Source organism: Gobio gobio, assembly GCF_949357685.1.
Source record: "Gobio gobio genome assembly, chromosome: 10".
Lineage (NCBI taxonomy): Eukaryota > Metazoa > Chordata > Actinopteri > Cypriniformes > Gobionidae > Gobio > Gobio gobio.
Genome location: NC_137116.1, coordinates 50,496,859 through 50,511,489, shown reverse-complemented (window position 1 = coordinate 50,511,489; position 14,631 = coordinate 50,496,859). Strand labels below are relative to the sequence as shown.

At 37.5% G+C, this 14,631-nt stretch overlaps 2 protein-coding genes across 2 annotated transcripts in view; one reads left to right on the top strand and one right to left on the bottom strand.

Moving 5' to 3' along the window:
* ift81 (intraflagellar transport 81 homolog) overlaps positions 1-14,631 on the top strand; it is a 94,144-nt gene that overhangs the window by 30,583 nt on the left and 48,930 nt on the right. The window lies entirely within an intron of this gene.
* The window catches only part of fnbp1a (formin binding protein 1a), a gene marked incomplete at its 3' end in the record, with an annotated part of 43,072 nt that overhangs the window by 11,870 nt on the left and 16,571 nt on the right, over positions 1-14,631 (bottom strand). Inside the window, exons 7-10 of the mRNA XM_079826749.1 lie at positions 9,925-10,053; positions 9,621-9,767; positions 1,658-1,837; positions 229-411 (exon numbers count right to left, since the gene is read on the bottom strand). Coding sequence (XP_079682875.1) covers positions 229-411; positions 1,658-1,837; positions 9,621-9,767; positions 9,925-10,053 — 639 coding nt within the window. The remainder of the gene's footprint in view (positions 1-228; positions 412-1,657; positions 1,838-9,620; positions 9,768-9,924; positions 10,054-14,631) is intronic.

Below are 14,631 nucleotides of genomic sequence, written 5' to 3'. Positions count from 1 at the left end.
AAAACAAGAAAAACATGTTAGGGGAAACGGTTAATACACACAGAGAAAACATGGGGTTTTATGTTGCTGTTAAGACAGATATGTTTAGGATGGTGTTGATTAAAAGCATGAGATCGAGACACAGATTACACATCCACACATTACTTTAGAATCAAACTGAGCTGATGGTGCTTTAGTGTTTGGAATCGTCCAATCAGATCCACAGGAAACACACACAGGTGAACTTACCCCACGTTTCAGGCTCCGCAGGCAGTGCATTTTGTGTTTGGTGCTCATGAAGTCGTTGAGGCGCTGGCTCAGGGGCTCCTTGGGCTGCTGCGGGGACTGGGGGCCGTTGAGGAGGCCGTCCGGGGACGGGGAGGTGGGGGGAGGGGGAGGGGGCTGGCGGGGCGACGCTAACAAAGACATAAGCTACAGATGAGGGTGTGATGGAGCACATTGAGAAATGGAGAATGGAGAAAGACAGGAAGAGAGAAGATGAAGAGAGAGAAATATTCAAGGACAAAGCCAATGTTCAGAGCTTCTCATGCGCTGACAAAAAAACGCATTGCAAACTTTATTAAAGATGTTGCATGTAATCCAATATATTTTCAAGTTTACGAAAACAATCGAAGACGTTTGTGTGGGGGGCAAGTGGTGGTTTGTTGTCGTCTCACTAACTGCATCATCATGTTCTGCATTCATATTGGTTTTTGATTTGATGATTGTCGTAGGAGAAGTCACACATTACAGGAATGTGCCTCAAAACTTCTGCTAGAATTCAGTTCGGTAAATTTGAACATGTCAAACTAGCGGGACAACTTCAACCATCCAATAAATTCCCAATGAACAAAATCAAGTCCCACCCTACATTTTTTGGTTTCACTCGGATATACGCCACAATATGAACTACAGGTATTTATGTCAGACTCAAAATGAGCCCAGAACTGTTACTTTGTTATATAAGGCTGCTCGATTATAATGAAAAATCATAATCAAGATTATTTTGGTCAATATTGTGATCATGATTATTTAAAACTAATACTCATTGACTTTGAAAATATCAAGAATTTAATGAATTTTAAACAGTGGATTTTCTTGAACTTTAAATATAATTCAACAGAAAATGTAGTTAATTAAAATGTATTAAAAAAGTAATTTACATTTTAACAGAAACTCACACACAGATATAAATATAAAAATATAATTAGATTATATTAAAAATATATATATTTAAAATTTTAGATTAGAATATCATTTAGAATATAATATATACAATTTATCAGGTAGTTAAAGATACATACTCGCATCATAGGGTTGCTGTAAATAATCGTAAATCATTTTATAAATAAATATAAATAATTTAATTAATAATATTATATTTTAAAGGTGCATTGTGTAAATTTTAGCGGCATCTAGCAGTGAGGTTGCGAATTGCAAGCGCCCACTGTACTTACATTTCATGCTGACTTTAATCATCAACATAAGAATCTATTATAACAAACTGCATGATCTAGTTGCATGAAATAGCCACTGCAAACTTAATAGCAAAAAAACTACTTGAATATAACTGCATCTCAATGGGCCATAAATGTGCAGTGTAGTTTTCCGTTCTTTTATTTGCTTATCTGTGATTTTAGTAGTTGTTTATGATCCATAGATCCATCTGATGCCGTACCTTATTTCTCTTGAGTAAAGGCCACAGTTTGCTCCTGCTCCGGCGTCTGCTCTCTCCGCGAGCATTCAGGAAGCTTGATTCTGACACTGCCCTCTTCATTGACACACTGTAGTCCTCAAACTCCACGTCACCCGGCGGCTCAAAGCCCGACTTGTATGATTCTACAACTTGCTTACTGTCCTGAGATTAAAAACAGGAATAAAAAATGTCCGTAAGGCTTTGTGCTATAACAAAGAGAGAGATTAGATGACTCTTCAAGTTAAGTGCATTGTTTTATGTTTCCTTTTAACATTCCTTATGTTAGTATGATTTTTACATCAAAAATTGTCCTAATTTAGAAATAAAAAAAGTGAAAAATACAGAATACTAATAAATAATGCTCAACTGAGACATTCACATTGTTGAAATAACCACATTTCTAGCATTAGGATCCTTTGGAAGGTAATGTTATTTGTAGTCCATTCTGTATTGCTCTTCTCTCCTCGTCATCTCACTAACACACCAGTGGGCGGGGCCAAAGTTGCAATGATGAAAGTAGGCATTGATTTTCTTCAGCAGAGGCGGTCTTTCACCCATCACATTCTAGGGATGGGCATTTTTGTCAATTTCTCATTTCGATCATCGATAGGTCTCAAAAACGAGTACTCGAGTAATTGGGGGCGTGGCATGTGCAGGGGGCGGGGCATGTCCGTTATTGAGATAATGAAAACTGTTATGAAAATGGTTGTTGACAAATACAAACGTGACATGAAAACAGGTATATGAAAACATGAACATATAAAACTAAAAATAACTGCTTGATTATGATGCATAAATGTCTTTGAAAAAGAAACATCTTTATAAAAGGACTCAAATAACCAAGTCAGTAATATCGAGCATTGCCTTTGAGCTGAAACTGTGAAATAACACCACCCTGCAGAGCTTGCTAGCTGGTTAATAAACTCAACCAAACGTACCCTATATCAATGTTTATATGAAGATTATTATGAACCTTACGACATAAATCAACACAAACGGACGTGAATGCGCACGTGAACTTCAGCGTGCTAGATTTGACAGGCGAAGGGTTTGAAACGGAACATTTTGAATGCGCTCTTCCCTTAACAACGCTGATACACGGACAACAAAAGCACAGAAACAACATTTTATTAAAATCGTGTTCTCATTATAATGCTTTGACAGATTGACTCTGCACATCATGCACTTAATTGTATTATTCATGATCGAAGCGTTTACAGACATCACTGCGCGTTTTCAAACTCATAACGGAAAACAACTTTAAATAAACTAGGTCTACTGTTAAAAAAATATGAGAACAGTATAGCACTGCTGCATTACTAATGTCAATGATTCTGAGAAAGAAATAGCCTATCTAAAAAGAATATCTGTCCCTAAACCATGTCGAGCTCGAGCATTAATGCATTTGAGCTGAAACTGAAGAGAATGAACAGCCGGTATAACGGCAGCGTTTTTCTAGCTTATTAAGATCAACCAAACGCGTTTTATATTAGATTAATCAGATAAACAACATAAAGGTAATCTTCTGCATCTGCAGAAAAGGACGCGAATGCGCACATGAACTTCACGCGCTAGTCTGAGTGTTCTCGCTAGTTTCTCTGAGGATAAGCTGATAAACGGGGAACTAACCACAGATCATTTAGCAGCATTTTCCACGGTGTTCTCATTATAATGCTATGACAGATTGGCGCTGCACATCTTGCACTAACCATTTAATGATCAGTGATTCCAGACATCACTGCAGTGCACGCCTCTTCACTTTATTTCGCCGCGGTCATGAGGCGTGCTGTATAACGCCAACCAATCAGACCTCCGGTACCGCGCAAAACGACGCAATAACCAATAAAAAAAGAGACAAATATATTTTTTTTCAGGGCGATCATCGTTCTCATGATCGATGATCGCTGTCACGTTCGAGTACTCGATTACTCGACCACTGTTGCCCATCCCTATCACATTCCACAGTGAGTCATTTTCTGGGCTTGGTTACAATAAAATCTGTTTTTAGACTAACAAGGAAGTTTTCAATTCTGAAACTTACAGGATATTCTTATAGTATGATGACCTCTTATATGTCAAAAGCGCAAAGAAAATTGTAATTGTACCCTTTTAAAATCACTCCATTAACTGACATAAACCATTTATTATTAATTTAGCACATTCTGTTCACTGTAATGTATACCATTTACAAGATAAATTTTTTAGCATTTTTCTCAGTAACTTCAAACAGCACCGAAAACATTGTAAATACATCCAATGTGTTCAACTGGTGAGGTTCTTTTTAATGAATTAGTTAAACCAATTGACGGATCAAAATTGTTCACTTCTTTATTGAATCAGATGAGTCAGATTACTAACTCATTTTGTGAAGTGCAGGTAATTATATCTGATTCAAAATGAGCACAGAACTGTTACTTTGTTATATAAGGTTTTGCAGAATCATAATCAAGGTTATTTTTGGCAATATTATGATCTTGATCATTTAACACTAATACTCATCATTGAATCTGATTAGACCGTTAGCATCTCGCTCAAAAATTACCAAAGAGTTTTGATATTTTTCCTATTTAAAACTTGACTCTTCTGTAGTTACATTGTGTACTAAGAGTCAAGTTTTAAATAGGAAAAATATCAAAACTCTTTGGTAATTTTTGAGCGAGATGCTAACGGTCTAATCAGATTCAATGATCTATGCTAAGCTATGCTAAAAGTGCTACCGTCAAATCGGAGATCGGCTGAATGGATTTGGAAACGGTAAAACTCAACTGTTTAACTCTAGGGGAGTTGGAAAATGAGCCTATTTTCAAATATAGTGGAGTGTTCCTTTAAATATAATTCAACAAAAAATGTTAATTAAAATTTAATAAAAAAGTAATTCTCCAGATATCACTCCAGATAAGTAATTTACATCTTAACAGAAACATACACAGATATAAATATAAAAATATAATTAGATTATATTTAAAAAATATATTTTTTATATTTTAGATTAGAATATAATTTAGAATATAATTTATCTTGTAGTTAAAGATACATACTCGCATCATAGGGTTGCGCTAAATAATCATAAAAATAATTTTCTAAATAAATATAAATAATTCAATCAATAATATTATATTTTAAAGGTGCACTGTGTACATTTTAGCGGCATCTAGTGGTGAGGTTGTGAATTGCAACCGCCCACTGCTCACCCCTGCCTTTCGAAGCACATAGAGAAGCTACGGTGGCTGACACAGGACAAAATGCCGTCGTCTGAGACAGAGAGTAGCTAGCGCTCTGTAGAGAAGTTTGTCCGTTTAGGGCTACTGTAGAAACATGACGGCGCAAAATTACGATTTCACTGTAAGGGGACCCGTGGTGTATGTAGATAGAAATGGCTCATTCTAAGGTAATAAAACATAACAGTTCATTATGTAAGGTCTTTAAACACCACTGGAAACATAGTTATGTATATTTTATTGCATTTCTGTCAATAGATCCTCATAAATACTACACACTGTACCTTTATATCCGACCTTGTTTTATATATATATAAAACAAATATCATTGTCTATGAAGTTATTAATCTTGCAACAACAAAAAAAGCAAAATCCTGTTGGAAACACTGTCATGGATGATTTACTATGGCAATACAGATTTAAGTAAGCTACAGGTTAACCCAAGGTAACCTTCCGACTGACATCATAATCACGTGACAGTGCAATTATGTACTACGTACCATGAAATGCACATCCACCACAGAAATAAGACTGCCGTAAATCCCCTCCATCTAATCCCTCTACTGCAGTTCAGGTCAGACCAAAAGACTATTTTTAGCATATGTATATGGCATCCATAACCCAACCAAATGAACCAAAGACTTCTATAGGAGGTTGTTTTAATGGAGGACTGCTTCATATGGCCAGCACACTATCTCTGAAAAGACACACACACACATACTGTACGTGCACACACGTAGCCCAAAAGCCACATAGAGGCTTAAGTCTTTGTTGCTTAGCCACTTCAAATCTGCTGCAAAACCCAGCTCATATGAGTCAATTAGAGCTGCGCTGGAAATTAGATTTCCCATCTGTCATATTTGAACAGGACAGTGATGGCCACATGAGCACTGGGACGGGATTTAACAGACAACAAGCACATCAGCCGTTAGCTGCCAGCGATTCCCCCGCAGCTGTAAATTATTGATGGTAACCTGGGCTGACGACGCTCCATTACGATCATCACTCGTTAGCTTGAAAGTGGGCCAGCGATAATCACAGAAATCCAGTCAGCATTTTGAACTGCTATATTATTCATCTGCTGGCTCAATTTGGAAACGTTACTTCACCTTGCAGCCGTAAAACTCCTACAAATCACAGTCCTACCTGTGACGTGGTGCAATAATAAGTCATTTTATTGAATCTTTATTTTTATTTTACCCGTTATTATTTCTTCTTTTTAAATATATATATATATTTTTTTTTATATACATCTATTTTTATTTAATTTTTATGGTCTGTTTTACGCATACTATTGTTTAAAAGTTTAAAAAAGAACGTTTAACGTTAAAGAAGAAAGATTAATAAAAACTGCAACAAATATATTGCTAATGGGACCTTTATTGCAAATTCTTGCCATTATTATTGATTATAGATTCTTAGAAACTGAATTAGTAGTGCAGATATTACACTTCATATTTAAGTAGTAATCTGAGTCTAAAGCCCTGTTCGGACGGTAATTGCTTCTCATGGGGTTGTAAGGTATTTTCAGCATTTACAGGGGCTAGTCTGTGATTTTATTGTCGTCCGAATCCAGAATGTCAGTGTTTTTCTCCCACCTACTAGTATTATTACCTACTATTTTTGACAAACACCAAGGTCGTGTGGTAATTTAAATGAAGTTCCAAACGTAGGTTCTGGAGGAGCCTAAACATTCAGTCCTGTCAATCATCATTACGTATGTAGCGGCAAACACAGCGTCATCCCATTGAGAAATTTTTCCAGCAACCCTCCTCCTCCTCTAATACTCTCTTTCCAACTAAGCGCAGTTCCGTAGTGGGGGGTTTTTAGCCTCCACTGCGGACAGAAAGCCAAGTTCGTTTTACTATTATCCGTCAAGACTGAATGGGCAGGCGAACTTATGAATTGCCGTCCTATATCTCTGAGTTTACAATAAGTTTACTTATGAAATCCATATCTCTGAGAGTAGAAGAGTTCACTTCAAAAGTTTAAAGATTAAATCTGACCACTGCGGAGCACCGTACAATAACTGTTGAACTTCCCTGTAATTTGAATGCATTTTAAAGATGTAGGGCCCTATTTTAATGATCTGAGCTCATGGTCTGATGCGAATGGCGCAGGTGACTTAAGACGTGTCCGAAACCACTTTTGCTAGTTTAACAGCAAAAAAAAAACGCAAGCCAGTCGCATGGTCCAAAAGGGTTGTACCTAGTCTCTTAATGAGTCATGGGTGTGTTTTGTAACGTGCAACAAACCAATCAGAGTCTCATCTCCCATTCCCTTTAAAAGCCAGTTGCACTTGCACCATGGTGGATTCACTATTTACATGGCGGAATTTGCGAGACTGAAAGACTGAACGCTTCTCCAGAGAGGAATCCTTTTATTTTTAATATTTGGCATGTTTGTGTGCTGCTGCACGTCCCTGTGTGTGTGTAATAAGCAGAGTGTACATGACGCATATTACTAACGCGCCCTTTAAATAACACATAAAATGCTGCTCTATTGACTTTATAGCAGGTTTTTGTTGGTCAATGGCGCAGTCGTTATCAGTTGCCTCAAAATAGCAACACACCAACAATGCGGCTGAACACACCTGGTTTTCATGGGTGAACAGATAGGCACAAGTGCATTTGCTATTTAAAAAAACGTGGCGCTGGATGCAGTGTTTCCCCTAGAATTTTTTCCAGCAGCGGTGCTGTTACGTGCTGGAGGTTGTTACCAAGCCGCTCGTCGGGGGGGGGTCCGGGGGCATGCACCTCCGGAATAAATTAAAAATTAAAATAAACCATGACTTCTGGCAAGTTTTGTGGATAGAAATAGACATTTTGAACATTAAAATCCAAATTAAGCTTTTCATTAGTTTAAAAGGTGACTATCTTATAGCCTATTTTACTTCAATAACCTGCAGGGACGTGCAGAAAGTTCCTAAGGGGCAAGGGCTCAAATGTAAGAAAGGGGCAATATGTAAAAAAATCCAACAAAAAACCCCATAGTGTTTGGATACTATTTTATGTTTTTGCAAAAAGTCTCATGCTTATCAAGCCTGCATTTATTTAATCAAAAATACCAGAAAAAACAGTAGCCTAATATTGGGAAATATTATTACATGATGTTTTTTTTTTTTACCGTAAGTTTTTATTAATCAAATATATTGTTGTTTTGATTCACATTATGGCTCAATCGTCACCAAGTTTATTAGATGCTGCCCCTTTAAGACGCAGATCTAAAATCATTCTCCCTTTTACGCCCATTTAAGCTAAACTGTGTTTAAGTGAATACTCTCCAAGCCTGTCATTTTGACATATAGGCTATTTTGTTGTGTATTTGATGGTTTAGTCGCGCACACGAAGCATATGTGCAATTCGGTCCGTTTCGCAGCGTGCGTACACACACACACACACACACGCCTGCCTTGAACTTGGAAACAGCGTCTATTGCGCGGATTGTTGTGCTTTTCATTTAATCAAACACGTTCTGCAATTTAGCCAAAGTGGAGAGTGCATTTGCCAACAATCACGGATTGTGCTGAATCTGACGTTAAATGCATGTTTGAGGAGAAATGACAGCGCGCGCTGTGAAGGGAAGGAAGTTGTGCTAGACGATGCGCGAGCATAGTTTATAATAGTTTTACCTCATATCTTCTTTTTTTAATCCTTGGAAGCGAAAAAAAGATTAATATCACAGCCCTGTGATATTGTGAAAGTGTAAGCAGACTACATTTTTGTTTAGTTCCCTGGCCATCGTCAATCTCTTTCTCTCTCCTTTACAGTGTGTAAGTGAATGTCGTGATATTACTGATAATGTGAAGATTTTGCAGTGGCGCTGAAAATCCAGCGGCGGCGCTGCGCCGCTGCGCCGCTGTGAATACATTGTAGGGGAAACACTGGGATGTGAAAATGATAACTGCGCTGGGCTGAAACTAGCAAAAAACACTAGCGGCACGCCTGGCATCGCACTGTGCAAGGTATATGATAGGGCCCTTTCACTTTTATTACTGAAATGCTGGAAAGTATTTAAAAGAACAATATTTCATCACCGCTCCACCTCATTTGAAAAAATATAAACCAAGCAGCTTTATGTAAATATTTCTGATAATTTCCATCTTTTTAAAATGACCATAATTTTTTAGATAAAATGCAAGACCATTTTAACTATAGCGTGTCCAGCTTCCTATTTTTAAACATGAGATTTAAATAAATCAAACAATAAATAGGATATTCTTTTCCTATTATTAAATTAAATATGAATTTATTATTATTATTTCAAGCATATGACATCTTATTTAGCAGCGCGTTCCCGGGTTTGTAGAATCACAAACTCGCTCCTCCAATTTTAATAAATTGCCATCCAAATGCATGAGTTTTTTCACTGAGATGCCATGCAAATTTATTTTTACAGACATCCACATGAGAAACAAAATAGGAAAAAAAGAAACCAAATAGGGCTTAAGACTGATTTGCAATCATTAAAAATAACCAATCTAAATGAGTCATTCGACATGGATTTGGCATTGTGTATGTGTTTTTTTAATGGAACCAATTCTGAACAAGAACTACTTCTTGATTCTCAACCACACTACTAAAAAGGTATTACGGCCTACATAAAAGATTGTCATTGAATAGGACTTTCCGGCAATAGTCTGATCAACAGATGGTCATGTAATGCGGAAACGGAAAAGGACTTTTCTGTGCGTTTTCAGTATAAAGGAGCAATAGCACTTAACGTACCATTTTTGGCTCGATGGATTCAGCTGCCTTGGTCATGCCGTCCAGACACTTGCTGACGATGGGTAATACTTTACGCTCGACCTCAGTGTACACCCGCATGCTCTCCCTCACCCTGCCCACTCGCCTCTCCTCCATCTCCTGTATTCTCTGCAAAACAGAAAACACAATTGAACCAAGAAATATTTAGCTTATTAGTTATAATATATAATAGTATAATAGTTATATTATAATAGCTTATTATTCTTTTATCCGCATTAGAATATTGTAATATAATGTTTCATTTATGATCAAGAGAGACTATTACTTGAAAGATGTGTGGTATGAGGGTGTAGTAGTGCTCGTGTTGGTCCTTGTTGAACTTCTGCAGGTATGTCAGGTACTCGTTTTTACTGTCTTCGGCTATCTGATGCCTCATCTGAGCTTGCTGTTTCGCCTAGGAAGACAGATAGCACAAAAGACAGAGCGAAAAAAGTCATTAAGATCCTTTCCGCAAGGATGAGATCAGAACGTAAAGGGCAAGGACTGACAAATAAAACAATCACCTTTAAGACATGACAAGTAAACAAACAGTCAGAGTCAATCAGCAGATTACAGAAAGATATAAACATGTAGTCTGATGTCAACTTCATATCAATAGAGTCAGTGATCTACACACTTAACCAAGCGCTCTGTGAGAACAAACAACGCAAACATCACAGATCAAACACAGAAATATAATCAAATGATGTACTCAGGAAAAATAACAAAAGCTATGTTTATCAGTAATTCATTCATCAGATTTGTGGTTTATAGTTTTTTATGTAGAGTTTACCTGATAGGAGTATGATTTTCAGTAGACTATTTACATCTCATACTCATATCTCAATGGAATGATTTATTTGACACATATTCTGAGTGTCCACTTAAAAATAAACAGGAAACAGAAAATGTGCATTATCCGATAAGGCCATCAGTTGCTTTACTGCTGAACTGACATATGGGACAGGGATCCAGACTAACATTTGAGAGCAGTAGCACTGGTGCCACTAAGCCGCTAGCTAATTAAAATTGTTTTATTTTTGGTCATCACATTAAAAATAGCATTTAATAATATTTAGAGCTTTGAATTGCTGACTCTTAAAGGAACACTCCACTTTTTTGAAAATAGGCTCATTTTACAAGTCCCCTAGAGTTAAATAGTTGAGTTTTACCGTTTTTGAATCCATTCAGCTGATCTTTGTATCTGGCGGTAGCACTTTTAGCATAGCTTAGCATACATCATTGATTCTGATCAGTCCATTAGCATCTCATTCAAAAAATGACCAAAGACACTTTCAATATTTTTCCTATTTAAAACTTGACTCTTCTACAGTTACATCGTGTGCTAAGACCAACTGAAAATGAAAAGTTGCGATTTTCTACACCTATATGGCTAGGAACTACTTTCTTATTCCTGCGTAATAGTCGCGGATCTTCGTGGCCGTACCATGGCTGCAGCGGCGCAATGATATTACGCAGCGCCTGAAAGTAGCCCCCAGCTAGGTAACTTTCAATGTGACCGGCACTAAGTTTGTGTAGTTGCAGAGAAAGTTTCAGACTTGCAGCCGACAAATTGTGTTGTGGATTTAGCTGTGTGATTAGCCATGGTTCTGTGTGTTGTAAAGGGCTGTGATAGTAAGTCGAAGGTGTAACTACCACCATGCTTCACAGAATACCAACAAATCATTGCGCCGCTGCAGCCATGGTACGGCCACGAAGATCCGCGACTATTACGCAGGAATGAGAAAGTAGTTCCTAGCCATATAGGTGTAGAAAATCGCAACTTTTAATTTTCAGTTGGTCTTAGCACACGATGAAACTGTAGAAGAGTCAAGTTTTAAATAGGAAAAATATTGAAAGTGTCTTTGGTCATTTTTTGAATGAGATGCTAATGGACTGATCAGAATCAATGATCTATGCTAAGCTATGCTAAAAGTGCTACCGCCAGATACAAAGATCGGCTGAATGGATTCAAAAACGGTAAAACTCAACTATTTAACTCTAGGGGACTTGTAAAATGAGCCTATTTTCAAAAAAAGTGGAGTTTTCCTTCAAAAGGTTGTACGAACCCTGAAATAAAAAATGTAAAAACAATTGACTATTTCTGCCATAATACCATGGTTATAGTTAGCGTTACTACATTAAATCCATGGTGAATGTTGATGATTTGTGGACTGAAAGGCCCTCTATAACTTGTTTGTTTATGGCACAATGTTTCTCCTGGTTTCCACATCAGCACTGTTTGATCTGATATGGTTTGTAACTGAGAATTCTGTGCTGAATTTGAATGCTTCTCACTAGATCTCGCAGCGATATTATTAATTCCTCAGAAAATTCAAGCGCTTTCTCACTGGACCTCCCAGTGCTGTGTAACAATGTTGCGTGATTGAGATCGGCCTGCGAAGTAAACCTGTTCTAAGTTCGCGCTGCGCTGTTTAATATTCATCCGAGCTAATAAACTGTCCGTGCTGCGCAGCTCAAATGAGAAGCAGTGTTTAGTTTGATGTTTTTCAAATGCAACAGAAATGGCAGCTCTGGTGGTGGTGGCACCAGTGCGACCTCTAACAAAATTTACTAGCACCAGCAAGAAAAAAAGTCCATTTGGTCGCAGTCTGGAGCCCTGTGGGGGCATTAGTACATTTACTTAAGCCACGTTTCCACCGCGGGAACTTTCCCCAGGAACTAGGGACTTTGGGGTACTCGGTGTGTTTCGACCGCAGAAACCGGGGTCTAAATAAAGTTCCGGGTAAAGATTTCCCCCTCAAAACGGCCCTGCTTGCGAGATGGTACTTTTTCAAAGTTCAGGAACTTTCGGGGGTGGGACTTGGGCGCTGAACATGCTGATTGGTTGAGCTCACGCAGCATTTTATTTCAACCTAAAAGTCTGTTGCGGTGCGTGCAGTAAGAGTCGTTTGCTATTCATATCAACAATGGAGTTTAAAAAATATGAACGTTGGACCGACGACGAGGTTCAGGCTTTATTACGTTTATTTGCGGAGGCCGAAATCCAGTGGGCTCTGGAAAGTTGCACGCAGTCCTAAGTCATCAGACTAATCTTCACGGTACTTTGGACTGCTATGGAAACGCAGACAGCAGAAGGTCTGAGGGAAAAAAGAGTTCCTGGAACAAATTGTTCCGGGTAATTTTGGTGGAAACAGGACTTTAGTTAACTTTGGCATGAAACAGAAGTTGCGATAGTCTTTTCTTCTCTTTTATGACGTATATCCAAGTGAAACGGCTTCTCAAACGGGGGAAAAAAAGTAGGGTGGGACTTCATTTTGACCAAAAGGAATTAATTGAATGGTTGTGGTTTTCTATTAGTCGATCTCATGTGAGTGACAGGTTGTCCCGCCCATGTGCTGAAACACATGTCATCAGAAAAGAGATGTCGCTGCAAAAGGGAGGGGAACTTATTTTTATTCTATGAATTTTCGAAAAACATTGATCTGCACAGGTAAATCATTTATAATAATACTGCAATATTCCACAAAAAAATAAGAAGTCAATTTAGATTTCATGGTGAATTTAAGCAGACAAAGTTGCTTTAATCTCAAAAATGGTGGTATACTGTCCATGACTAACATTTAACAGAGTAGATGCATTTATATGTGAAAATATATAGCTGCCTCATAGTGAAAAAACAAAACAATCAGTCAAAAAGAATACAATTCTTTGTGAATATTCTCAATCTCAGTCTAGTTTCTGACCAGTGTTCAGAATGCTAAATAGTCGATTTTGGTAATATTTACCTTATTTTAGTACTAGTAGTAGTAGCAGCAGTATTATTATTACGCATTTAATTTAATGCGTCATAAAAACAAATGTTTCAAACAATAGTTTCATTCATCTGGTGGTGTTGAAAGAGTTACAGTATAATTTTTAATTAAACCCTTACTCTGAATTTTAATCCCATTTTACGGACCCCCTAAAGGGACATGATGATGGGAGAAAAATACAAATGTTTTGCGTTCTCCCACCACCATGTCCCTTTCGGATCTCCGTACCCATTTTGTCTATAAATGTCTTAACTCATGCTAGTCTTGATTGAGTCAAAAACATGCAGTTGATATTCCTTCAGGATCATTTGAAACTGGAAGGTCAAGTTGACTGCATTGCATTGTGGGATATCTCAGCAGTTGTACACTTTGACTAATGTAGGATGGGTACTCCACTACATATAAACAATATACTCCAGAAATATTAGTATGAGTAAGAGAAGTATGCTTACGATGAAGAAGACTTTGACAAGAAAAACACGATGGCGTACCGACAGTGTATGAGAAAATAAATACACATATACACACACACACACACACACTCACACACTAAAATGACAATGAATGTTCCAAAACCAAATGTGAAAATGGTCCAAATGATTCGCACCAGACATCCATTCATCATGCATACTAACTAAACACATACAGCAGACCAAAAAAGCATTTGGATACTTAAGTCGCACACAAATTTTAGAATAAATCCAAGTTGCATGTGCAAAAAAAGGTAAAGATTTTCTCATAATTAACTTCACTAAACTTGCCATTTTTGCTCAATTGTGTTTGTGGATTCTTACAGGTCATTACCACAGGGATAGTTTATCACATTAACTATGTTACACTCGAATTTTGCAACCCCAAAGTGTCACAATATTTTTATAGCAACATATCTATAGTTTTATCATTTAAAACACATCAAAGTGAAATGTTTTGCTTGAAAAGTGTGCTTGTGCCACTTGATTTAATACAGTACAAAATGTCTAAATGCTTTTAGTGGCCGCTGTTCATACACAACATCATGTACATGAACCAGACAGTGTGCACAGACTCTCAAACTCAGGACTTTTTGTGGTTGACAGTAATAGCTATTGATTTTGTGAAATCAGTCTCCGCTGTAACCCTTACAACGTAGCCCATTTTCGCAATCGAAATGCATTTTAACATCAGTCTTCCATGACAAGTCTTATTCTGTACATTTTTACAAGGTGAATACAGGAAAG